This window comes from Barbatula barbatula, assembly GCF_947034865.1.
Source record: "Barbatula barbatula genome assembly, chromosome: 22".
Lineage (NCBI taxonomy): Eukaryota > Metazoa > Chordata > Actinopteri > Cypriniformes > Nemacheilidae > Barbatula > Barbatula barbatula.
Genome location: NC_136785.1, coordinates 349,960 through 374,370, shown reverse-complemented (window position 1 = coordinate 374,370; position 24,411 = coordinate 349,960). Strand labels below are relative to the sequence as shown.

At 42.5% G+C, this 24,411-nt stretch overlaps 3 protein-coding genes across 5 annotated transcripts; 1 reads left to right on the top strand and 2 right to left on the bottom strand.

Annotated features, from left to right (window-relative positions):
* Window positions 1–7: 7 nt before the first annotated feature.
* ermp1 (endoplasmic reticulum metallopeptidase 1) lies at window positions 8–9,621 on the bottom strand. The gene is made up of 15 exons (XM_079486945.1): window positions 9,299–9,621; window positions 8,766–9,070; window positions 7,354–7,481; window positions 6,943–7,048; window positions 6,599–6,745; window positions 6,431–6,523; window positions 6,071–6,283; window positions 5,617–5,837; window positions 5,016–5,190; window positions 2,989–3,179; window positions 2,754–2,906; window positions 2,475–2,677; window positions 2,288–2,403; window positions 1,647–1,810; window positions 8–1,561 (listed from the first exon to the last, which is right to left on the bottom strand). The coding sequence occupies exons 1-15, from the start codon at window positions 9,568–9,570 to the stop codon at window positions 1,385–1,387; spliced, it is 2,664 nt and encodes an 887-aa protein (XP_079343071.1). The 5' UTR covers window positions 9,571–9,621; the 3' UTR covers window positions 8–1,384.
* A 2,300-nt stretch (window positions 9,622–11,921) lies between these two features.
* mlana (melan-A) lies at window positions 11,922–14,816 on the top strand. Its single transcript, XM_079486328.1, has 5 exons — window positions 11,922–12,118; window positions 12,352–12,452; window positions 12,524–12,620; window positions 13,276–13,383; window positions 13,811–14,816. Exons 2-5 carry the CDS (start codon window positions 12,364–12,366, stop codon window positions 13,877–13,879), a joined length of 363 nt encoding a protein of 120 aa, XP_079342454.1. The 5' UTR covers window positions 11,922–12,118; window positions 12,352–12,363; the 3' UTR covers window positions 13,880–14,816.
* On the bottom strand, window positions 13,700–23,982 carry brd10 (bromodomain containing 10). 3 transcript variants are annotated; one of them, XM_079486327.1, is made up of 10 exons: window positions 23,636–23,982; window positions 22,668–23,363; window positions 21,623–21,823; window positions 19,754–21,009; window positions 19,316–19,395; window positions 19,147–19,236; window positions 18,693–18,808; window positions 18,153–18,322; window positions 15,740–17,892; window positions 13,700–15,610 (listed from the first exon to the last, which is right to left on the bottom strand). In XM_079486327.1, the coding sequence occupies exons 2-10, from the start codon at window positions 23,255–23,257 to the stop codon at window positions 15,044–15,046; spliced, it is 5,223 nt and encodes a 1,740-aa protein (XP_079342453.1). In that variant the 5' UTR covers window positions 23,258–23,363; window positions 23,636–23,982; the 3' UTR covers window positions 13,700–15,043. The 3 variants fall into 3 exon arrangements, with proteins under 3 accessions (XP_079342453.1, XP_079342451.1, XP_079342452.1); XM_079486325.1 differs by having other exon boundaries at window positions 13,700–17,892; XM_079486326.1 differs by having other exon boundaries at window positions 13,700–17,892; window positions 23,641–23,977.
* Window positions 23,983–24,411: the final 429 nt, after the last annotated feature.

The following is a 24,411-nucleotide window of genomic DNA, read 5'->3' as shown; positions in this document are numbered from 1 at the left end:
TCAACTGAGGCGTGAAACAAAAAACATGATTTATTGTCTTGGAAGAACAATTCAGTGCAGCGAGAACGGAGAGAAAAGAGAGGAGTGAACAAACATTAAAGACTGAACGAATCACATTCTTTTTTAAGATTAAAAATGTTTAAAATAAAACAAGAAAAAGAAAGAAAGGAAGGTTTGTGTGAAGAGACGTTGATGATATATTACAGCATTGTGCAACAGTTTGGTTTTATTTGTTGTTGTTCAAGTTACACGTGCACATTGTGTATAAATGTCCTGGATACCCGTAAGACCTTAGTGATGACATCCCATAATAATATCATGAGGTAAAATCACAACAAACATGCTGCAATAGAACCAAGTTCCAAAGTTGTATAAAACTTAAAGCAGCTGGTGATGTTATGAATAATAACAGAAGTTTTCATGTATTATTAACAGATGAAATGTCAGAGCATCATCATCATCTGCATTTCTGACACTATACATTAAATAGATTATAACAGTCATAAAGATTCAAGAGGTTTCACATAAATCATCCAGTGTTTCATTTAGCGTATAATAAAGTACAAACACAATCAAATCAACTTCATTAAACTGAAATAATACAGAAACTAAAATCAACCGTCAGCAGAAATCAAACACTTTGATTTGGTTCATTTGATCAAACACAGATTGTGTTACAGCGGTAAAACAAATACCACGGTGCATGAGATCTTTGGCTAGCACGGTCATTGTAAAACTGAAATGTAAAAAATATATTAAAAACACAAGCATTGAACTCTTAGTCTCAGGAGTTAAAATCTTGTGTGTTGCCATGGTAACCCCAGCAGACCAGATTTCTGCATTATTCAGACTCACATGAGTCCGTGAAGTGAAGTGTATGTCTGAAGCTCCGGTTTGATCATCATTCATCATCAAAACACAATATTAAATACACATGAAACTGAAATGTGTCGTCAGTGTTCAGACTCACACAAACTACACAATCATGAAATCCAGTTCAAAATGAAAAGAGAAAGACAAAAGAACACCATAAAACATTGTTTTTGCATTGTGACATTTTCATGACAATTAAACTCTGTAATGTGCATGTGAATGATGTGATGCTACTCAAACTATAAACTGTATGATACCGCATATGTTCAGTCTAGTACTGGGATGTAAAAACGAATACAGTCATGTTTACTGCTAAGAGTAATACTGCAACACAATTAGAAGTAAATCATGCGTTTAACTGTCATGAGAATCACGTCATAATGCAAAAGAAAAATCAAACAGCCGATTTATAAAAACAAGGATTCTTGAAGATAAAAACAAGTGCAGCAAACACTGTGTGGAATGACGTTTGTACCGTGGTAAAGTACTCCAGTGAACGCAGTGATGTGTGTCAGTATCTGTACATGTGATATGTGCTGACCCATGAGGACGCGAAAGCCCAGTCTGGAAACTTCTCCAGTAAAGACTCAAGTTGCTCCGAGCGCCGATCTGAACCTGAGAAATAATGAGCCGAGAGAGCGAGAGAGATCATTCCCTCATCAGTGAACACTTCTGAGGGCTCGTGCGGCTGAAACACAACAATGATTCATTGGTCAGAAATACAGGCCATCATAAACACATATTTTGTGTGTGTCTTGTGAAATGAAGCTCACCTGAATCTCAAACCAGAAGGTCCAGGCAGGCGCATCCAGACCGTGAGAATAAAAGATGAAATATTCTCCACTGAGATCAAACTGTGGCGTCCCGTCACCGAACGACCAGCGGCTCATAGACGTGCCCGTGTGCGGCCGCAGATACAGAGACATGTGACTCGGTCCTGATGCAAACACAGCAGACATGTCATCACATGGTTAGATTACAAAACAACTTCAGTGTTCTCTTAATAATAAGCTGACAACAAAAAACATGTTTACAGGTAGAAATGAATAAAAGAATTCACATGCAAAAGAAAATATTCACACAAACTTTCATCTCACAAACACACAATGATGAACAACTGTGACACAACACTGTGAACTCTCACTAGTGCCACGAGATCTCGCGAGATTACATGTGACGAGAGGTGAATAACTCTCTGGTCTGGTGATAACAGCCTGCAGTACTACAAGTAGATGCGTCTATATTACAGTCCAGGAGAGTTATTCTTCATTAAATTAAGTTCAATGAATGTTACGCATAAACGTAAAGCAAACCCATTTGATAAATAATGAGAATTATTAATTCATTCAAATAAAAGTAAAATGACGTTAAGTAATAATGTGTTGTCTCGTCTCGTCACACCCCTAACTCTCACCTTTAGCCTCAAAGGTCATTTTAACAGATCCCCAGGTGGTCTCTTCTCTGGACAACAGCTGGAACTCCAGCGGAGATCTGAGAGAAACTTCACGAGCTGGAAGATACCAATTCTTCCTGAAACACAAAGACGTTTGGATGAAACTAGCTGAAGCTGTGGAGGGTTATTATAGAGGAGAGAAACTCACTTGACGAGGAAATGAACAGGAAGTAACCAGGGGAAGCCACAGAAGGGCAGCTGGTCGTCACAGCGTGTGCGGATGCTGTCGTTGACCTCCGGTACATGAGCCGTGATGTGCTGCATACCCGTATAATCCAGACTGTTGATCCACAGACCAGAATCCTGACGCTCCACAGATCCGTTCAGAGCGTGAAACACACGCACGACGTGCTGATACACAAACACACGTCATCCAATCACAGCACAGAAACAAACCAATCAGAGAGTGTGTGTGTGTGTGTCATACCTGGACAAAGACCCGTTTGGGTCGAGGGCTGGACTGATCTCCAGAGTACGGGAAGAACAGACCACAGGAGACCAGAAGAAACATCAGCAGAAACACTGACCCCAGACCAGTCAACATCCTCCTGGTGCTGCTGCACACATAGATGAAGTGCATCTGAAGAACAGACGGACACATCAACATTACACATCCACAGTTACAACATTCATCATATGCTGTAGGAGGGTCGTACACTCACAAAATATGAGGAGAGAATAACCGTTGCCAGGGTAACAAGGGAGGCCAGGACCACATCAGGGGGGATTTCGGTTCCGCTGCGGCCCAGAATGGGTGTGAAGATCTCAAAGACGACCCAGATCAAGAACATCATGTGAATGTACGGCACGGCGAGACCCGACAGATACAGAACAGAGTACTGAAGAGACGCTCCTGACACACACACATGCGTGCACACAAACACACACACATTACTACAGTCAGTAACTGATTCACTGAGTGTCTGTCTGAAGTGATTCACTGAGTGTCTGTCTGAAGTGATTCACTGAGTGTCTGTCTGAAGTGATTCACTGAGTGTCTGTCTGAAGTGATTCACTGAGTGTCTGTCTGAAGTGATTCACTGAGTGTCTGTCTGAAGTGATTCACTGAGTGTCTGTCTGAAGTGATTCACTGAGTGTCTGTCTGAAGTGATTCAGTGAGTGTCTCTCTGAAGTGATTCACTGAGTGTCTGTCTGAAGTGATTCACTGAGTGTCTGTCTGAAGTGATTCACTGAGTGTCTGTCTGAAGTGATTCACTGAGTGTCTGTCTGAAGTGATTCACTGAGTGTCTGTCTGAAGTGATTCAGTGAGTGTCTCTCTGAAGTGATTCACTGAGTGTCTGTCTGAAGTGATTCACTGAGTGTCTGTCTGAAGTGATTCACTGAGTGTCTGTCTGAAGTGATTCACTGAGTGTCTGTCTGAAGTGATTCACTGAGTGTCTGTCTGAAGTGATTCACTGAGTGTCTGTCTGAAGTGATTCACTGAGTGTCTGTCTGAAGTGATTCACTGAGTGTCTGTCTGAAGTGATTCACTGAGTGTCTGTCTGAAGTGATTCACTGAGTGTCTGTCTGAAGTGATTCACTGAGTGTCTGTCTGAAGTGATTCACTGAGTGTCTGTCTGAAGTGATTCACTGAGTGTCTGTCTGAAGTGATTCACTGAGTGTCTGTCTGAAGTGATTCACTGAGTGTCTGTCTGAAGTGATTCAGTGAGTGTCTGTCTGAAGTGATTCACTGAGTGTCTGTCTGAAGTGATTCACTGAGTGTCTGTCTGAAGTGATTCACTGAGTGTCTGTCTGAAGTGATTCACTGAGTGTCTGTCTGAAGTGATTCACTGAGTGTCTGTCTGAAGTGATTCAGTGAGTGTCTGTCTGAAGTGATTCACTGAGTGTCTGTCTGAAGTGATTCACTGAGTGTCTGTCTGAAGTGATTCACTGAGTGTCTGTCTGAAGTGATTCACTGAGTGTCTGTCTGAAGTGATTCACTGAGTGTCTGTCTGAAGTGATTCAGTGAGTGTCTGTCTGAAGTGATTCACTGAGTGTCTGTCTGAAGTGATTCACTGAGTGTCTGTCTGAAGTGATTCACTGAGTGTCTGTCTGAAGTGATTCACTGAGTGTCTGTCTGAAGTGATTCACTGAGTGTCTGTCTGAAGTGATTCAGTGAGTGTCTCTCTGAAGTGATTCACTGAGTGAAGTGATTCAGTGAGTGTCTGTCTGAAGTGATTCACTGAGTGTCTGTCTGAAGTGATTCACTGAGTGTCTGTCTGAAGTGATTCAGTGAGTGTCTGTCTGAAGTGATTCAGTGAGTGTCTGTCTGAAGTGATTCAGTGAGTGTCTGTCTGAAGTGATTCACTGAGTGTCTGTCTGAAGTGATTCAGTGAGTGTCTGTCTGAAGTGATTCAGTGAGTGTCTGTCTGAAGTGATTCAGTGAGTGTCTGTCTGAAGTGATTCACTGAGTGTCTGTCTGAAGTGATTCACTGAGTGTCTGTCTGAAGTGATTCAGTGAGTGTCTGTCTGAAGTGATTCAGTGAGTGTCTGTCTGAAGTGATTCAGTGAGTGTCTGTCTGAAGTGATTCACTGAGTGTCTGTCTGAAGTGATTCACTGAGTGTCTGTCTGAAGTGATTCAGTGAGTGTCTGTCTGAAGTGATTCAGTGAGTGTCTGTCTGAAGTGATTCAGTGAGTGTCTGTCTGAAGTGATTCACTGAGTGAAGTGATTCAGTGAGTCGCTCTCACCTCTCTGTTTGTAGTGATTGTTCAGCAGTATTTTGCTGGTCAGAGGGAACACCACCATCATCATGGGCACATAAGCTGAACACAGATTGTGTTGAGTGAGGAAGACAAGTGCACAACACCACAACAACAGACTGACATCGAAGAAGATCTCGCCCAACTCCAGACGCCGAACGCCCTGACAGACAGAGAGAGAGAGAAAACATTCAAGACGTTCTGCTGACCAGTCGTCATTAAAGAACAATGATTCATGTGATTCAGTGCTACAGCTGTGTGACCTCAATGTGTCCTGAATATTATTGGAATATATTCCTCATGACTAATCTGAACGTTACGGTTACAAACATCCACACAACATGTAATGCTGTTACACACACACACACACACACACATTAACGCTTGATATTACGACTCATCAGAAGAATGATTATACAGTAATAAAGTTCAGCAGGAGTTTAACTCTCAACTTTATTTAGTGATATATATAGAATATAGCTTGAAACATGACTTTTACACCTCAGTAAAGCATTGAGACGTGACATCATGTGACATCATCAACATTCACTGAATGCAGCCGAGCGTCACGTGTGTGGTGATTTCTCACCCCGTAATAAAGGTTCTTAGCCAGCGTGTGAATGAGAACGATCTTCCCCACGGCAGCAGATCCGTACAGACAGACGGCGGTGTAGAAATGACTGTACCAGAACATCGACCGACCCATCAGAGTGATCAACACAGACACGATCAGAACCGTCAACAGAGCGATGAGCCAACTCAACAGAGCCACACATGAGCCGTACAACAGATCACGAACGTACCGACCACCTGAACACATAACATACATTCAAACATTGATTCACAACAATTCTCTGAAAATATTGATTTATTAATACTACATTAATAAAATGTCCTATAGTAAAATATTATAGTATACTACAAACTACAAATGTTTACTTACTACTGTACAGTAATGTTTTCATTTGATTATGAAACGGTTTTAGTTTTTTTATGCATGTTTAATAACTTTTAGTATAAACAGATGTTTATCGAGCACATACCCACATTTTTAGGCAGCATGCATTTCTTGCCCAGATAGATGACTGTCGCCACGGCGACCATATAGTTTATGATGGTGCCGACTCGAGCGGGATACGCCACCACCACCACACCCAACAGATCAAAGAAAACCATGTTTCCATGACGATATTCAGAAGAGTCGCCCAGTTCCTCTGACATCAGCAGATGTTTGAGAAGCGCCAGGATGTTGTCACCTGCTCACCGACATCAACGCAAATAAATGAAACATTACATAGAAATATGAAGCCAAACATTTATGATGATCAGACTCTATATAGAAGTGATACGTCTGATCTAATGTTAAAGTCACGTGACATCTGAGGTTGATGGTTAGTTCTCACCTGCTCTCTGGATGGAGTCTGTGGGGATGCGGTCTGCCGTGTCGTACTTTGTGTGATAGATGAAACCGTTTTCTATGAAAGCCAGATCAATTCCTGCAGGACCAAACATCAACAACATGAACTCAAAGTGATCATAAAGTGTCATTCATGACTCATTAAAACACATACCGGGAATATTTCCAAAATCTCTGTAGATTCTGAAGTCTGTGTCTGAGGGGATAACGCCGCTCTGAAACACCTCCTGACCCACAACTGAGGCGAACGGATGAACGGCCGCACGGACATACGCCTGAACCAACCACGGGTTCTCTGGACCTGACGTATATGACCAACACACAGCGGGTATTATCTGTCTGGCGGCAGTCCACAGACGTAATGATTGTTATACGGTACAAACTTAAACCTAAAGATCATAGAAAACTTTTTGCATTTTTTTGCCCATTGGGACCTTGATTTTGGTCCCCACGGTAACACGAGTCTCACACACACACACACACACACACTGTGTTTACCTGTCTGAAACACCACCTCTTTCCCCCCCACACCGGCAGCCTCCAGATTCACAAATGCTCGAACCTGCTTAGCCCAGGCATGCTGGGTAATAAACCCATGACTCGCCTGAGAGAGAGAGAGTGAGCGTGCGCGTGAGTACACCTAAGTACAGTCGATTTAAAAAAAGATAAATAGTGGAACGAAACTAACCGAAAAATGATTAAGCGATGAGTATAATAGAAACACACACACATTTGTTCAAACCCAGTGATCATCGCAAAGTATTAAAGGGACAGTTCAGCCAAAAATAACAAAACACATGAGAGAAAATAAATGACTATTTCATTTTGGGAGAACCGTCCCTTTAAATGCCACATCAAACAAATTGATCTAAAGAGGTCAGAGGTCACATGTGTGTTGTGATGTCACACCTGTAGGACGTTTTCTTCAGCTCCATTAAACAGGAAGATGACGCCGTGTTTGAGAGGCGTTGAGAGATTCACCAGAGAGTGTAAAACCTCCAACATCACAGAACAACTCACAGCGTCATCACTGGCACCTGAAACACACACACACACACACACACACACACACATTAAAACAACTCACAGCGTCATCACTGGCACCTGAAACACACACACACACACACACACACACACACATTAAAACAACTCACAGCGTCATCACTGGCACCTGAAACACACACACACACACACACACACACACACACACATTAAAACAACTCACAGCGTCATCACTGGCACCTGAAACACACACACACACACACACACACACATTAAAACAACTCACAGCGTCATCACTGGCACCTGAAACACACACACACACACACACACACACACACATTAAAACAACTCACAGCGTCATCACTGGCACCTGAAACACACACACACACACACACACACACAGCGTCATCACTGGCACCTGAAACACACACACACACACACACACACACAGCGTCATCACTGGCACCTGAAACACACACACACACACACACACACACAGCGTCATCACTGGCACCTGAAACACACACACACACACACACACACACACACACAGCGTCATCACTGGCACCTGAAACACACACACACACACACACACACACACACACACACACACAGCGTCATCACTGGCACCTGAAACACACACACACACACACACACACACACACACACACAGCGTCATCACTGGCACCTGAAACACACACACACACACACACACACACAGCGTCATCACTGGCACCTGAAACACACACACACACACACACACACAGCGTCATCACTGGCACCTGAAACACACACACACACACACACACACACAGCGTCATCACTGGCACCTGAAACACACACACACACACACACACACACACAGCGTCATCACTGGCACCTGAAACACACACACACACACACCGTCATCACTGGCACCTGAAACACACACACACACACACACACAGCGTCATCACTGGCACCTGAAACACACACACACACACACACACACACACAGCGTCATCACTGGCACCTGAAACACACACACACACACACCGTCATCACTGGCACCTGAAACACACACACACACACACCGTCATCACTGGCACCTGAAACACACACACAGATAAACCTGATCTGATACAAACACACATCAAACCACAACACAATGCCAGCAAACGAATACAATCCTCGCTCTTATCAACAAACACAAACACAGATCGTGTAACAGAGTGAAAGTTGAACAATGAACACACACACACAATCATTCTACACTGCCCACATCTCCGTCTGTGTGTCATGCGTGTAACACACATGTGTGTGATGATGGTGTTGTGTACCAGGACTGTTGGCCACAGAGTCAAAGTGGCAATTTGCGAGCATGAAGTGTTGTGCGCCGCTCGTGGGCTCCAGTTTGACAGCGATGTTCGTCACGTGGTCGTAATAACTGGTGAATCCTCCCAGGAAGTCAATGGTGAAGGATCCTGTGGGTCTCTGCACATCTACAGTGATGCTGTGAGGACCAGACGCGCTCTCATCACGGATCTCTTCTATCTGATCCAGAAGATACTTCACTGTCATCACTTCATTCTCTGGACTGCCGACGGTCCGCGGACCAACACTCGTCATCTCATCCAGATGCTTCCTGTCACACACACATGTTCTACATTACACATCATGTTTATATATATATATATGGAGTGTTAACTCCATTCACCTGTAGTATTAAACAGCACAGTTGATACTGTAGTACACTCTCATGTTTGGTACAATGACGTCATAGTTAAGTTTACTACGGTGAATACGACACTACATTATTGAATTAACATATTACAGAAGACTCGTGTGTGTGTGTGTGTGTGTGTGACGTCACCTGGCCCGGATGGCGTTAAACTCTCCGCTGGATCTGATGACGAGCTGCTGTAGTGACATCACAACCAGAACCCACAACAAACACACGAACCCGAGCACGAGCAGCGCGCCCGCGACCTCCGACAGCAGCTGCGCGCTCACTTCCGGCTTCTGCTTGCGCTTCCGCCCCGCGGGTTCGAGTCCGTTGAGTCCGTTGAGTCCGCTCGGCCCGTCCTGCGGGTTCTGATGGGGCTGAACAGCTTTGTTTCTGCGGACAGTACAGTCTCTCTCCATGTTTCCTGCTGCGGGCAGCGTGACGAGAACCGCGGAGGGACAAACTTCACACGGAGTGATGGGAGGAGTCAGGCGCAAACCACTCCTGCTCTGACAGAGGCCCCGCCCACTGATGTTAGACGTCATTATTCGAGTGTATGAACGCCCCCTGCTGTCTGTACATACACCCTACATCATATCGGTATAGTAACAGTATATTGATTTAGATTCACTCTCGTTAACACATATCATTTCTCATTTGAACAACTAAAACATAGAATTATCCATAAATGGTCATTTTGAATAAAAGAACTGTTTATTGGAGTGCTTTTGGGTATTTTTGTAAAACGAATGTAATATTATAACAAACTGTTACGATCCAACAATATATGATATACTGTTAAGGTTTGAAACCTTTCAGAGGACAAAAACCTCTTGGACGTTGAAAGCAAATCAACAATTATTCATTTAATGCTGCATAGTAATATTTACATTGAGTCATTTATCAGACGCTTTGATCCGAAGTGACTCACAGAGAGTTCAGGGAGCAATAAAGCGATATGTCATACAGGAGGAATAATACAATATATATATATATAAATCTGTATAAATAATGTGCCAGATGTGTGTCATGATGAATCAGACAGATGTGTCGAAGAGTGTGAGATCACATGAAGAGCTGATGAACTGAACATGAGAGGGTTTCATCATCAGCTACTGTACGGTTCATACTGAAACACAAACTCCATCATCTTCAAGATACAACAGCTACACAAGTATGACATATCTATAGAGTATATCATGAATAACTGCCCGGAGAGAATTATTAACACAAGTCTTTATCAATATCATTGATGTGTAAACTGTACATGTTATTTCATATGTAAGTGAGAATCCACAGCTGGAACCACCCGATGTGAAGCCTTATACCCTATAGTTAAAGCTTTTATTGATGTTTACAGTGTAGCTTTAGATCAAACCGCTGGAAATTACAGTTAAATATTATTATTTAATATATGTGACACACTTTTCTAAAATGTGAATATTTCTCTAAAGCAACTGTTTGATAATGCATATTGTGAAAAGGGTCGTTCATTTCAATATGCTTTAACATGATACACACACAAGATGAGATTGACTGTGGATAACAGGGTTTCATGCTTGACTGTAAAGTGAATCAGACATTTGATAGAGAGAAAATAAAGCACAAAACAGCGTTTATATCTTCAGTGTTCACATGTCTTGGGCTTCACTAGATGATGTTTTCATAATGTTCTCAATGGAAGAGAATCATACAGCGACTGCATGTTTATTATTCAAGTGTGATGTTTAAACATGATCACGTTTCACCAGATCTAAACCCCATCAATCTTAATAACACTTCATTTTGTAAATATAATGGTTAACAAAGACTGGAAGTGAAAGAAAGACAGGATGCATAATTATTAAGCAGGTTTTCTGTTACAGGTAAAAGAAGTCGAAAAATACTGAATAGATCAAAAATGGTGAAATACCCTTGAGAAGTTTACAATAGAAGCTGCTAAAGTCAGACAAAAACAGTTGGAGAAGAAAAGACGCATCAGAATGATTGTAATTGAGTTGTAAGTTGTAAGGTGTTGTAATTGAGTTGTAAGTGTTTTCACAGGCACATTTACTGTTAAACACAAGAGACACATTTTCTCGAGCTGTGGTTCTCAACAGGGGGCCGTGGCCCTCGAGGTGTCCTCAGAATGAATAATCATTTCAAATCAGACAAGATGATCATTGAAATACATATGTTGAGCCCTAAATATTTTATAGGAAGAATTTATTTTACAGGTAGAGTTTTTGTGAGCGGGTCGGGGGGCTTTGGATATTGTTGAATACAGTAGGACTTGACTTGGAGTCAAATAGGTTGAGAAGCCCTGTGCTAAAGAACTGCAGTCCACTGAATATTTCTCTTTTTTAACATCTGATTTCACTTATGGTGACATGAAGGGTTCCTGTAGCTCAGTGGTTAGATCAGGAGCTAGCAACGCCAAGGTCAAGAGATCGATCCGAGGGGAAACAAATGTATAGTATAATGCAGTTTGGAGAAAAGCATCTGTTAAAAGCATAAATGGGAAGTGAAATAAAACATCATGTGTGTTTGCAGCAGTAGGCTGTACCGTCATTCTGCATGTATTATTTAATCAGATGTTCTGTAGGCGTATTCATGAAATAAACCCCTATACACTGATGGAATCTTTTCTAATCATACTGACTTACGATAAGATATTTGACAAGAAACAGGAATAAAAATAACCAGAATACCCAGACACTTGCTGATGTGACATGTAATGAGTTTTCATGATAATAATAGATAAAGAAGTGTAGTTACTCTGGTTGATCTTGTGCTTGAGCTGGTCAGCAGACAGTCAGACCTCTGGGGGTGATGGAGGGGTTTCATTCACTTCAATGACTCTAAATGTGAGCGCTGAACCCGTGACGGTCATGAGAGAGAGAGAGAGAGAGAGAGAGAGGTTCACTCAGTCAGACTCCAGTGAGATCCATCAGAGCGTCTGTGGAATCTAATGACTGAAGAATTCTGGTAAGATCTGAATCAACCGTTTCATTTTTAAAATATTAAAATACAGCTTAAACTCATTAAAAAGCCCAAATAAATGCTATTGTATTGATTTTTTTAAATGTCCTAATATGTCATTTTTCTGTCTTACTATCTTTATCTTGATATCAAATGTTTTTCTTTAGATTTTAGGCTGAAATGTGATCTGAACAGATTCTTGAGCATATTATACAGTTTGATGTGTGTGTTTGTCACAGTGATTTGTCAGCATGTCTTACGGTGGCTCAGGTTCAACATCACGAGGTGAATTCAGCGTTCACTTCTCCAGCAGACGCGGAGGAACAACCACAGCAGAAGAGTCAGTCTACAAACACACACAATTAATAATCATCAACATGCAGATATTTTCATCTGTGTGTGTGTGTTCAGGGCAGCAGGCATCACTCTTCTGGTTGTGATTCTCATCGCTCTACTCATTCTGGGATGTTGGTTCTACCGCAGACGCAGTGGATACAGAAAGATCCGGGTGAGTCTGTGATCACATCTGTTACACTGATCTCAGAGCAGTTCTGAGAAGCGAAGAAGCGTCTGAATGATCTCTCTCTACAGTAGTAAGTACAGTACTTCAGTATGTTTGGGAGTATCTGTACTTTACTTGAGTCTTTATATTACTGCAGACTTTTCTAAAAGTAGTAATGGACGGACACATTTGTTCCAAGTTGTTCTAATATCAGGGGCGAGAGGGAATTATCCTTTAATAAAGTTATAAAGATGTGCTTTCTGAACTTGTGTTTTGATAGAGATGTAGATCCAGATAAACTTGAGACGGAGCTTTTTCAAAGTTGAACATTTCTATGTAAGCGCCATATCTTTATGCTGAAGAAAATAAAACAAATGTTTAAGTTTGCTTCAACTTTACTTTAAATATGTAAGTAGGTTCAATATCGGTTACTTTCACTTCTACTCAAGTATTGCTTTTAGGTCCTTTACACATCACTGTGTTTGTGTGATTTAATAACGTGATGGTGCGTGTGTAGAACGATCTTTCCTGTAGCTCAGTGTTAAGAACACAAGGTTGTGTGTCTGATCTCAGGGGATTGCAGATAACTGTGTATAAATGTAAAGGATAAATCAATGTAAGTCTCTTTGGATAAAAGCATCTGCCAAATGCCTAAATGTAGAACGGACAGTCGTGGAGAGAGATGATGAGATCGAGTCGGCACGCTGAACCTGGATCAGGAGAACAAGACAAAGTGGCTCTGAATGAACTCAGCAGCATCAAGACTGTGGTAAACACAATTCACTTACTGATTCAAAGCAAAGATCAAGAAATCTGCTCTAAATTCAAGTAAATATGACGTGTTTGGAACCCTGTTTGCATAAAACTATAACAAAGTGTTTCACTGTCACATCTGGTGTTCTGAGAACATGGGTAGCCAAGCTGCTATTACCCAGAATTCCTGAGGGGATAAAGGAGACATGTGATGTGCAGCAGGCAGAAAGGGCTTTGGGTCACCGTTTGTGTTGTGAGGATTACAAATACTGAAGTGTGTGTGTCAGAAGTGTGATTTTGGTGCAGTTATCATGAGCAACAGTTTTAAAATACTTCAGCAGCGGTTTATAATCATTTTCTACAAAAAACAACCACAGTTGATGTACATTTGCAGAAATGCAGCTATAATGGAGATAATGTTTTCTTCATCTGTTCTCTTGTAGACTCCTAACGCTCCTCCAGCTTATGAGAAGATCATGTCTGGACCTTCACCTCCACCTTATTCACCCTGAAGAAAACCAGTTTACATTCTGTTCCTCACTAAAGCTTATGGACCATACAGACGTCTTTACAACAGACAGAATGTAAATCCACTTTAGTTGTGCGTTAGCATGCTGAATAATGCGATATTCAAAACAACAATGTTTCCTTTTCTAAAATAAATTTCAATTGTATTAAAATATATGAAAGAAATTATAACACCAACATATATTTCACATTATTTGAGGAAAAGGCATCACTACAACTTCTGAAAGAGAACAGCAATGTTTCACTGTTGCATTAAACAAATCTGTCATTTTGTAAACAAACTAAATTAAATCTGCTAGTCGTATTGTTGATAATGCACACGCACGCACATCCCAACTAACATCCGCCTTCCAGATAGATACTATACCGTCAGCATCCACCCAAAACTCTGACCAAACATAACTTTACCAAGAATGAAATAGCTCATTTATCACAAACTATCACGATGTGCGATATTTCAATATATTTGTACATTTGTAGTTTTGTAGCTGATTTCTGTACGCAATTTTTGAACAAACACTCTCATTAATAACATTACAGATGAGAATAACTGAAATAATGTTCTTAATGCTTGAATAACTCTGTTTCAATTCAGTTTTCCTAACAGATGCTGAATGTCTTCTGCTTTGCACAGATACAGTTTCAATGTTGTATAAACGGTTTATTGCAACAGAATAAAAACATTACAGCACAAAACAACAGTGTTTATTTTCAGTCTGTGTCTGTTTAAAAGGTTAAAATGTGAATGTTCTTACAATCTGTAAGAATGTTAAATCAATGGAAAAGACAGCTGTCATAAATATGTCATGTTTTCAAACAAACAGAAAAACCAAGCTGTTTTCAGATCAAATGTGACAATACTCGACCTGAGCGTGTCTGAACACAACGCACTCTGAAAATAAAAATATCAATCATTTGATGAAAACATTCACACTCTTGAATACAAATGGAGTACAAAAACGCCAGCCACACAAACACTCTTCCTACACGCATAACTGGCCTGTTGAAATGTCTACACTTCATGAAACACAACTCCCAACATAACTGAGACTTTACTATGTGTTTGGAAAACAGTGAAATGTAATTCAGTCTTATGAAAGCAGAATCCACACGCAACCCAAAGCACTGAACACAATCCTCTTCAGATTTCAGTGACTCTCAGGATTCTCTGTTTTTGATCTCAGTGGAGCTACAGGAACTCTTGTGATTGGATGATTGACTTGAGCCGTCATTGGTTTTGTTGTTACGTGTGTGTCATGTGCTGATGTTTGGATTATATTTAGAACAGCTCCGTCTGGACTCAACAGCAGTTTGCTGAAGGTGCCGCTGGGCATCTGTACAGTGGATGTGCTTTGACTTTGTGCTTGTTGGGGTGAAACGACAGGTTTTCCAATGGTTCCAGGTTGCAGCGCTCTGATTGGCTGACGGGGTGTCATTAGAACGGAGTTCATGGATGGAGGAACAGAGCCGATTGGACAGCCAATCGGTGGAACAGTCGCTACAGGAAGTTTTTGCATTCTTGCTATAGTGCCGCTTATGGGTGCTCTAGTCATCACTGGGGCATTCTGGGAAAAACCAGTGTTAACTGATCGTGACTGTAGAATCATTGCAGACGTGCTCAGTAAACATCCCTGCGAACGAGAAGAGACGACGGATGTGGAACAGCTGCTTGCGCTCGGTGACGGATGAACCGAGAGGCCTTTGCCATCTGAGGTCTGAAACACAGGAAGTCTCACAGCGTTAGACAAGCTCGGTTCTTTTGACACACCAGCAGGAAGAGCTTGAGAAGGACTCGTCTGCTGACAGACTCGATCTGAAGATGCGGTGGGTGATGAGAGTCTGACCTGTGACAGTTGAGGGGTCAACACTTTCATTCCCTGAACGACTGACGGTGCCGATATGTTCGGACCTCTGGGAGGAACAGACCCGAGACTGCCACCAGGACGTGAGCTGGAGATGAGCAGAACATGACTGCCTGCACAAAGACCTTGAGGAGGAACAAGAAATCTGGAGTTATTGATGAGAAGTTGAGTTCCAGGAGCCAGCGGTCCGCTGGTGTTGATCACAATCTTCTCCTGCACACTTCTCATCCCAGAGCTCATGACTACAGGAGGACAGGATGTAGAACTACTTCCTGTTTGTGTTTGCACTGAAGACTGATGGGACTTCACAGGTGTTGTGTGAGAAACAGATGAGGGTGATGACATCATGTGTGGTTTTGTAGTGTGTTTGCTCATCAAACTTCCAGAAAAGGTGGAAGATAAATCTGAGCCGCCGACGACCAAACCTGATTTATTATTCAGAACATTGAGCACAGGTGATGTGGACGGGTCCTTCATGACACACAACAGTTCAGAGGACGCCATGTGACCCGTGCCCAGTGTTGAAAACGTTATCGTCTTTCCATCAGCAGAAGCAGCCGTCTTGAGAACACCTCCACTAGTTCCTGAATCATTTCTTCTTTCATGCCTTTCGTCAGCTGCTGTTGATATCCCAGATGTGGTTTCAGTGGGCGACACGTTCTTGTGTGTGCTCAGTATTCTTGAGTTTATTCCTGGTAAACTGATGCTCTGGATGTTCATCACCGGACCGGCAGCGCTGCTTCCAAAACTTGTCTTCAGATTGGGAATCATCTTCAAGGCGGGAGGGGAGATGTTAGACTCTGAAGCACCTTTTGGAACAGAAAGTGTCGAGTTGTTAGACACGGACGGGTGATTGACAAACATGACCCTTGACCCCGGTGTCGTACATGCTGCGGATGTCGTGGTGAAGTTCGATGACCCATCGAGCAGGAAAACATTCTGAAGTGTGGACAGATTTGATGTGATCTGCTGTGGGGGTTTCACGACACATTTGGGGACCGAGTTCTGCACGTCCATCACCGTCATGTGGACACTCTCACTGCTCGCGTTCTTGGAAGAGAGCGGTGACATACTGGTGATTAATCTTCTTCCTGAAGACAAATCGCTGCAGGTGACCGAAGAGGTTTCTGTCCTGACAGTAGATGAGCTGAACCAACTGAAATCCTTTGAGTGACATGTGACGGGAGGTGATGATGTAGCGCTCGGGGTGTCAGGAACAGACGTGGAAGTTTTCGACGCCAGAAAGGCTTGAAGTTGTGGAGAGATGGTAAAAGCAGAGCTGTGTGGTAAAGTGCCGCTTCTGTTCTTCTCTGATGTCTGCACTTTCACCACTCCTGTGTTTCCTCCTCTAGTCGTGACAAGAATAGACTGCGAGTCTCTGATGCACACGGTCCTCAGCTCTTGTTTAGCTTCAGGTTTTGGTTCAGTTGCCTTTTTAAGTCCAGCAATTGTTGGTAACATTCTTAAAGTAGGTGAAACCACAGCTGCTGCTGTTCTGATGTCACTGGTGTCTTTCAGTGGTGCCACCTGCTGGACAGGAACCTTGTTTTCACGTACAGTAAACCCTGCTGTATTGTTGGGTATGTCAGTGCTTTGACTCAACAGATTTGAAGGTAAAATAACAACCTGTTTATCCTCTGGTTTGAGATCTGAAGCGTCACCTTTCTTAAGAAGCCCTACGCCTCCTGCGGTCTTATACACCAGCGGACCGGTGCTCTCTGATGTTACCATAGAGACGGGCTGAGAGCAGGATGTGGCTGAAGGTTGGACAGGTGTCTCAGGTGCTGATGTTTTCGGAGCCATGAGAGCAGCGCTGGGATGATTTGTTAAGGTCACTTTGTTTCCAAAACTCCTTGCCAGCAGCGCCTGAATGGGTTTGTAAGTCCCCTGAAAACTCCGGACAGATAACAGCGAACATCTCTCTGAGGGTTGTGTGTTTGTTGTTTGATCGCTGGCCTCCACACTGCGACTCGAAGAGCTCTCGGAGTCTATTTTACTTTTCTTCAATGCGCTCGGATCTTCATTTATTACATTGCGACGGCGTTTTGAAGCGCGTGTGAAGGGTCCCGTGTCATTTCCAGGCATGATGACATCAGGCCTGCGCTCTTCGTGATTTAAAAGCTCATGTATGTGCACTGAAAAAAAGGAAAACATCCATCATTCTCAACAAATATCAAACGTTAAGATCACGAAACATTTCACACATTGATTTCACAATGATTTTCTTTGACATGGTCACACTCAAACAATATTAAAGACATCAAGTTGTTCTTTACATTACGAACAGTGGGATGATTTGATGTAAATCACAAAAAGCAAAAGTCGCATATTTACAATCTAATATTGATTTTAGTTGGGGTTCAAAGGTGTCAGCGGGTGGTGAAGTGTAACTCACCCGGAGCCTCAGTATCTTCGTTCAATGTCGTGACTTCATCTTGTTGTTCTCCTGCTGTGTGTGTGCACAAAGAAACCTCTTCAGCGTCTGCCGTATCCATCTGCTCTCTGATAAAGTTCTCGTACTCAGGGTGTTTTCTGAAATCGTCACACTCCTTTTTCAAACGCGCTCTGTTAAGAACAAAACAGGGACTATTCACAGAGCTCAGTTACCAGGAAAACACAGAAGCATTGAGGCGGAAAAAACACCGAAACATGTAGAATGCAGTGAAGTGTAGCCGTCTCTGCGCATTACAGAGAAAAGCTCACCTCCCGGATCACTTCTTTGTTTTACAGCAATGCAGAAGTTTGGGAAAGCAGTGAAGGGTTGAAGTAAAGGGGAAATATACTGTATTATTGCACAGATTCAACATTTCCCAACTGTATTTAGATTATAAACACGTGTTCATGTTTCAAGAGCAATGGGCGATCGATCGTGTTGTCAAACATGAATATTTCCTGCAGGAACAGAGCAAGGACAAATAAATCAATTCATCTTTACCTATTCTTCTGAAAGGCCTTGACCAGTTTGGGTTCCCATGGCAACAGCTCATTCAGCAGCCTTATAAGTGTGATGTGTAACTCCTTCACAGTGGATCTCTTGTGTGGCCATCTTCCCTGAAACATCACAAACACACACACGGTTCATTAACTGACCTGAAGTTCAACACCTTCTGTTTCATCACTTCTGTCAAACTTATCTCATGTCTATGTAATACAATAAACATTTTTATATATGTAAAAACACAACACCCCACTAATAAAACCCTTTTTATTAAAGTGATCAAACTACTAATGTGTTCAGGGTATGATTATATAATATAACATTTCGATTTAATGCCTAAATGATGAATAATAACACTGAATATAGAACTGGTGCAGATAGGATAAGAGTCAGACATATACTGTCAGGTTATTCTGAGGGTGTGTGTGTGTGTGTTCCCTCTCTTACTAACAGATCTCTTTTTGGTGCTGTTAAGCTCATCTAGTTCATCTTCAGTTCGACTGATGAGACGTCTGAGATCATCCAGACTGGAGCACACCAACTGCACACAAACACACACAGTGATGTCACTCAACCCTTCTGGAATAACACAATCCTGCTGATTGTCTCATGAATGTCACCTGTAATGATGGTTCCAGCGGCAGCAGTGATGATCCTGTTCTTCTCTTCACAGACACAGTCTTACCGTCAAACACTTTCCCTGATCACACACACACATCAACCAACACTCAAAATAAGACACTGACACATCTTTAAACATTTGTGTCACAACCACACTGAAAAACTTCAGATGAATACAATAATCCAACTAGATGAATCCATGGTGGGATGCTGGGGGTCGTTGTCAGGGCGTTGCTAGGGTGTTCTAAGCAGATTGAATGTGAATGCTAAGATGTTAAATTGGTTGGCAGATGTTGCGCTATAAAGTATGCTGCTATGATATAAGAGATGCTGTGGCTGGTTGCTAAACGCGGTTCTGCTGTCGCAATGGTGAGAGTGACAGTCACAGATATCACTATTGCTAATCTCCTCAGAGTTAAATAGAAGGGTAAACTCACTCAGTTTGTGTTTTGTCGTTGTGTTGGCCGCTCTTTGCACACGTTTCTTCAATCTCTGATTCTTCATGTTCAGTTTTTTTGTGTTCGTCTTCCTCACGTTGAGCTCGCTCTTCTTCTTTCTCTTTGCACGTGTGGTCTCCGCCGTCTCATCCGTGGAATGGTCTCGTCTGTGCCGGTTGATTTCAGGCTGGACGTGGTTCCAGATGTGACAGTGAGAACAGTGGCGTGTTGATGCTTCAGAACATTCTGTACAGGGACGTTTCTCCTGAACGTGCTGGTGTGAAGTCAGAGCTGGAGATTTGCCTTCGTAACAGCGGTCTGAAGACTTGTTCGCTTCTTTTAAATCTTCTACCTGCGGATCTCCTCCAGAATCTTCTGTGTACTGTGACCGGACACTGGAGGAGCGTTTCTGTTCCTCTTCTTTGATGCCCCACACACACACCTCTGCGTTGTCGTTCTCCGCCTTCACACCATCTATAGATTGAAACTCATTCACCGCCTCCTTGACCTCTGACCCCTGTGATCTCGGCTCCTCCTCAGATCTCTTGACGTGGAACGACCGAAGAGGAAACTCCATCGGGACACAGGGACTCTGGCAGTAGATCCTCAAGTCCGCGCCGCAGAAGTGTGGAAAGTGAATGTAGGCGTTCTCCCTTCCGTCGTAGCCCAGGACGGACTCACGGCACTCGTGAATGGGCTGCCCCAGAACGGCATCCTGTACGTCTTTCTGTGTCTCGTACACGTGATCACAGAGTCCCTTGAGAAGCCATACGCGGCGGTTAAACGGAAGCAGGTGGAACGGCGTCTCCTCCAGCTGATTCGTCTCCCCGACGGCCCAGAAGAACTGATGGCACAGGCCGAGGTGCTCGGCTCGTGTGACCTGATCGTCAGCTCTGCCCACTGACTGATACCAGCCCTGAACTCTCTGACGTAGCTCCGCCTCCCACTTCCTGTACGGCAGCGCCGGGCGACGGTGGAGGGTTGATCTTTTGTGTGGAGGGCAGAGCAGAGAGGTCATGACCTTGGAGAGGAAAGAACTAGAGCGAGGCATCAGTAAGCAGCGCTCCAGCTCATAGAAAACAATCTCAGGAAGGTTTAGAGCCCTCTGAGCCAGACACAAGAAGTGACCGATGGCCGGCAGCTCCCACATGCTGTGGACTGACCACGGTTCTGCCAGAGACAGTAATGAACGCTCCCAGTCCTCCAGCACTTTAGCCGACTCCTCCTCTGCCTCTTTCCTCTCCAGCTCTCGCTGCCTACATGTCAAAGAGCAAAGACTAGACATGACCGGTGTGAAAGGAATGTGAGTTTTTAGACTAGACTTTTTAGACTTTAGATTACATTTTGACATGAGGAATAATAAAAAGGGAAACATGCACTCAAGAAATCAAGAGTTTTTGTATATTGAGACAATATTGAGGCAGGGTGGGTGATTGATCATGTGTACATTCTCAGCCAACGTTGTTTACATACCACTGCGCATCCCGTTCACGCAGACATCATATATCATCATCGATAATAACTAGATTAAAAATGAAAGTCCGATTTTTAATAAGCAGAGACGAAAAAACTTTTGGATCACGAAAGAGAAAATCAGTTCAGCTTTTAGGTCTGAAAGATAATATCATAGTTGCTTTCTTTTTCTTTTGGACAGGTATGCACATGCTTCCAGAAGAATTTTATGGATTTAGTTTGTAATCCGTTACGTGGATTTACGAAATACGTTCATGTGTTTGGAGGAGGCGTGGTTTTGGATGGCGAATCGCATAGAGGGTGGGATGATAATTTCAGTGCTAGCAGGCTAAAATTAGCACCTTTCCAAATCACCCACCTCACCTTTAAGTGGATCACAGTACTACATCATCTCACCTTTTCTCTTCTTTGGCTCGCTGGAGTTCTTCTAGTCTCAGTGCTTGAATCATAATGGACTCACTGCCGCCAACAGTAATGGCCGCGAGGTTTCGTGGGACGGAGCGGCGTCTGGATGACGTGCCTGCAGGGCCTTTTTCATCTTCTGTGCCAAAGCGTCCTCCAGATGTCACGGCAAGGGTGGTTTTCTCTCTCATTGTTCTAGTGAAGAATAAAAACATAAACATTATCCAAAACACCAGTACAAGTCAGAGGTGTCACAAGTGAAAGTCTGAATTGGTTTTGAGTATCGTATTGTCTACTTAATAAACAGAACTCCATAGTGCAGTTTGTTTTTATTGTTTATCGTGGAGTCGAAAAATCGTAATTTGGCTTTAGCTGTCTCTAAATGTTATCCTATATATAAACTTTATTTACCATCTCCTGAACACTGTTAAACAATGTTTAAATTGCTCTGGGTTAACGTTTCTAAAGACTATAGACCCCTTCAGAGGACAAAGATTTCCTGATTCAGTTTGTTAACACTACACAAACGTTTGAATCGGTTATAACCAATTAAAAAGACGTTTAACAAAAAAAGAATAAAAATGTATAGTACCAAGCAATGTAAGTCGCTTTGGATAAAAGTGTCTGCCAAATGCATAAATATACTTATGTTTGTAAGATTAAATGAAATATGAATTGAATACAAAATAAATTAACATGAAAGCAGAAGTGTTTCTGGTCCAGTGGTTTATAGCCCAGAATATATCCTGAGATCATATTAAAACTCATCAATGTGTAATACAGTTTACTATGTGTATATTATGGAAATGTGTGTATTGTATATTGTGTACAATACATTTGTTTTATTATTTATTGTATATTGTGCCAATGTATGTCAATTGTGTATATTGTTGTTTATGTTTATTGTACATTTTTCATATCTCGTTGCTTGTACTGCCATGGCACAGAGTCTTGTATTTAAGAATTGCACCAGCAGAATAACCTGTGTACATGTTGTGTGACAATAAAGAGAATTGATTTTTGATTTGAGATGATCTACCTGGACAGCAGGGTGAGTTTCTGCTCTAGAATGACCTCGAGTTTCTGGGCCTGTTTGGACATCCAGTGATGGACTCCATGACAGCGGTAACAGTTCTCTAACATCAGTCTGAAATCAGCCACAAACGCTGTGATGGATTCATAATCTCCATTCACAAACTTATCATCCATCTTTTTGAAACACATCTCGCCGTCAGAGGCCTGATCCCCGTGCGATCCGTGGCCGACAGGATGCCAAAACGGGGCCGCCGTAGCTTTGTGCTTTTCAGAAAGGAAGCTTTGAAAGATTCTGTAGGCCTGTTGGATTTCGGGCGTGAGACTGTCTTCATCTTCAACAGCGCTGGACGGTAAAGATATGCTGTCGTCTTCGGAGGTCGCCGTGATCCTGTCAGGATCCACTTCACTTCTTTTACAGTGTAACATGAAATTGTCCAACACCGATTGGTCAGACGAACCGTTACACAGTCGCTCTGACACCTCCAGACATTGGGACTCGGGTGTGAACGTGCAGGAAGTCAAGGTCAAACTGTGGTTCAGGTTCATGTCACGGGCAGCGTGTGACACGGATTCACATGTGTGTCCGCTCTTCATTCTCTGACTGTGATGCTGAGGGCCTCGCTCACCTGCACCTCAAGCATCATCTGTCAATCAATGTCAGTCTGTCGTCACATGACGTCATAGCTGATCCTGCTCGACACTGGTGTAATAAAACACATCCAAAGTTGAATTACAGTTACAGTTTAAATAAAGTTATTGCTTACAGTTTCACAAGTCTAAACCAAGTGCTCCTTTCAAATACATTATTGTTAAACTCTACTTAAATATTGACAAATAAACAAAAACAAAAACTATTTTAATGTGAATGTGAAACTCTGAATATATTTCGATGCAACTACAGCATTTTCAGCCACGATTTCTACTTAATTCGTGTTTCAATCGTTATTTGATGGTTTTATGAGCTTTCCTCACATTACCGGTGCGCTCAGCTGTGCTGTTGTAAGAAACATTCAACCAGCCGCACTAGGCCGCAGCGCCGTCGGCCTCGAGTTCGCTTTCACACCCGGGACAGGTCGCCTGAGACGGGCAGCCTCCGGTCTCCCTCTCGCAGACTTCTAAAGCTCATAGTTCCAAAAAAATCCCCAAAATAAACTCTTTAAATCCTAAGCGCTAGAGGAATAAAATATGCAAGTGTACCTGAAAGCCAACGAGGAAGAAAACGCGTTTAATAACGATGAAAGAGACATTCACAGTCAGCGACATTCACAGAGAATCACAGACACTGTGAGAGTGCGCGCGCGCGCCTGCCTCTGTGTAGCGTTACTAGCAAAGCATAATAACAAAGTGTTATAAAATAGTGTATTTAAGCATAAGTACTTTAAAGTTAACACATATGCATACGTTTATCTAAATTATTAAATAATAGTACATATTAATAAATAAAATAAAGGTTTATAACTGTATGAACAATGACAGCCCCCCCCCCCCCCATTATGTTTTTACATATGAATGGAAAATGCAGAGTAAAAAAAAACTAGTCTTTTTTTATTCTTTATTCCCTTTCTACGTTATTTGAGTTTTTGTATTTTGTATGTGTATGTTTTTGCACTAAGAAAATAATATAATTAATATAGCGTTTTAAAATGTAAATCAAGCGGAAGTATTGACCACCAGGTGTCAGTATGAGACTTCACGCGGCGTTTGACATCAAATTATCGCGATAGTTCGATATCTCAAACTGTCAATAA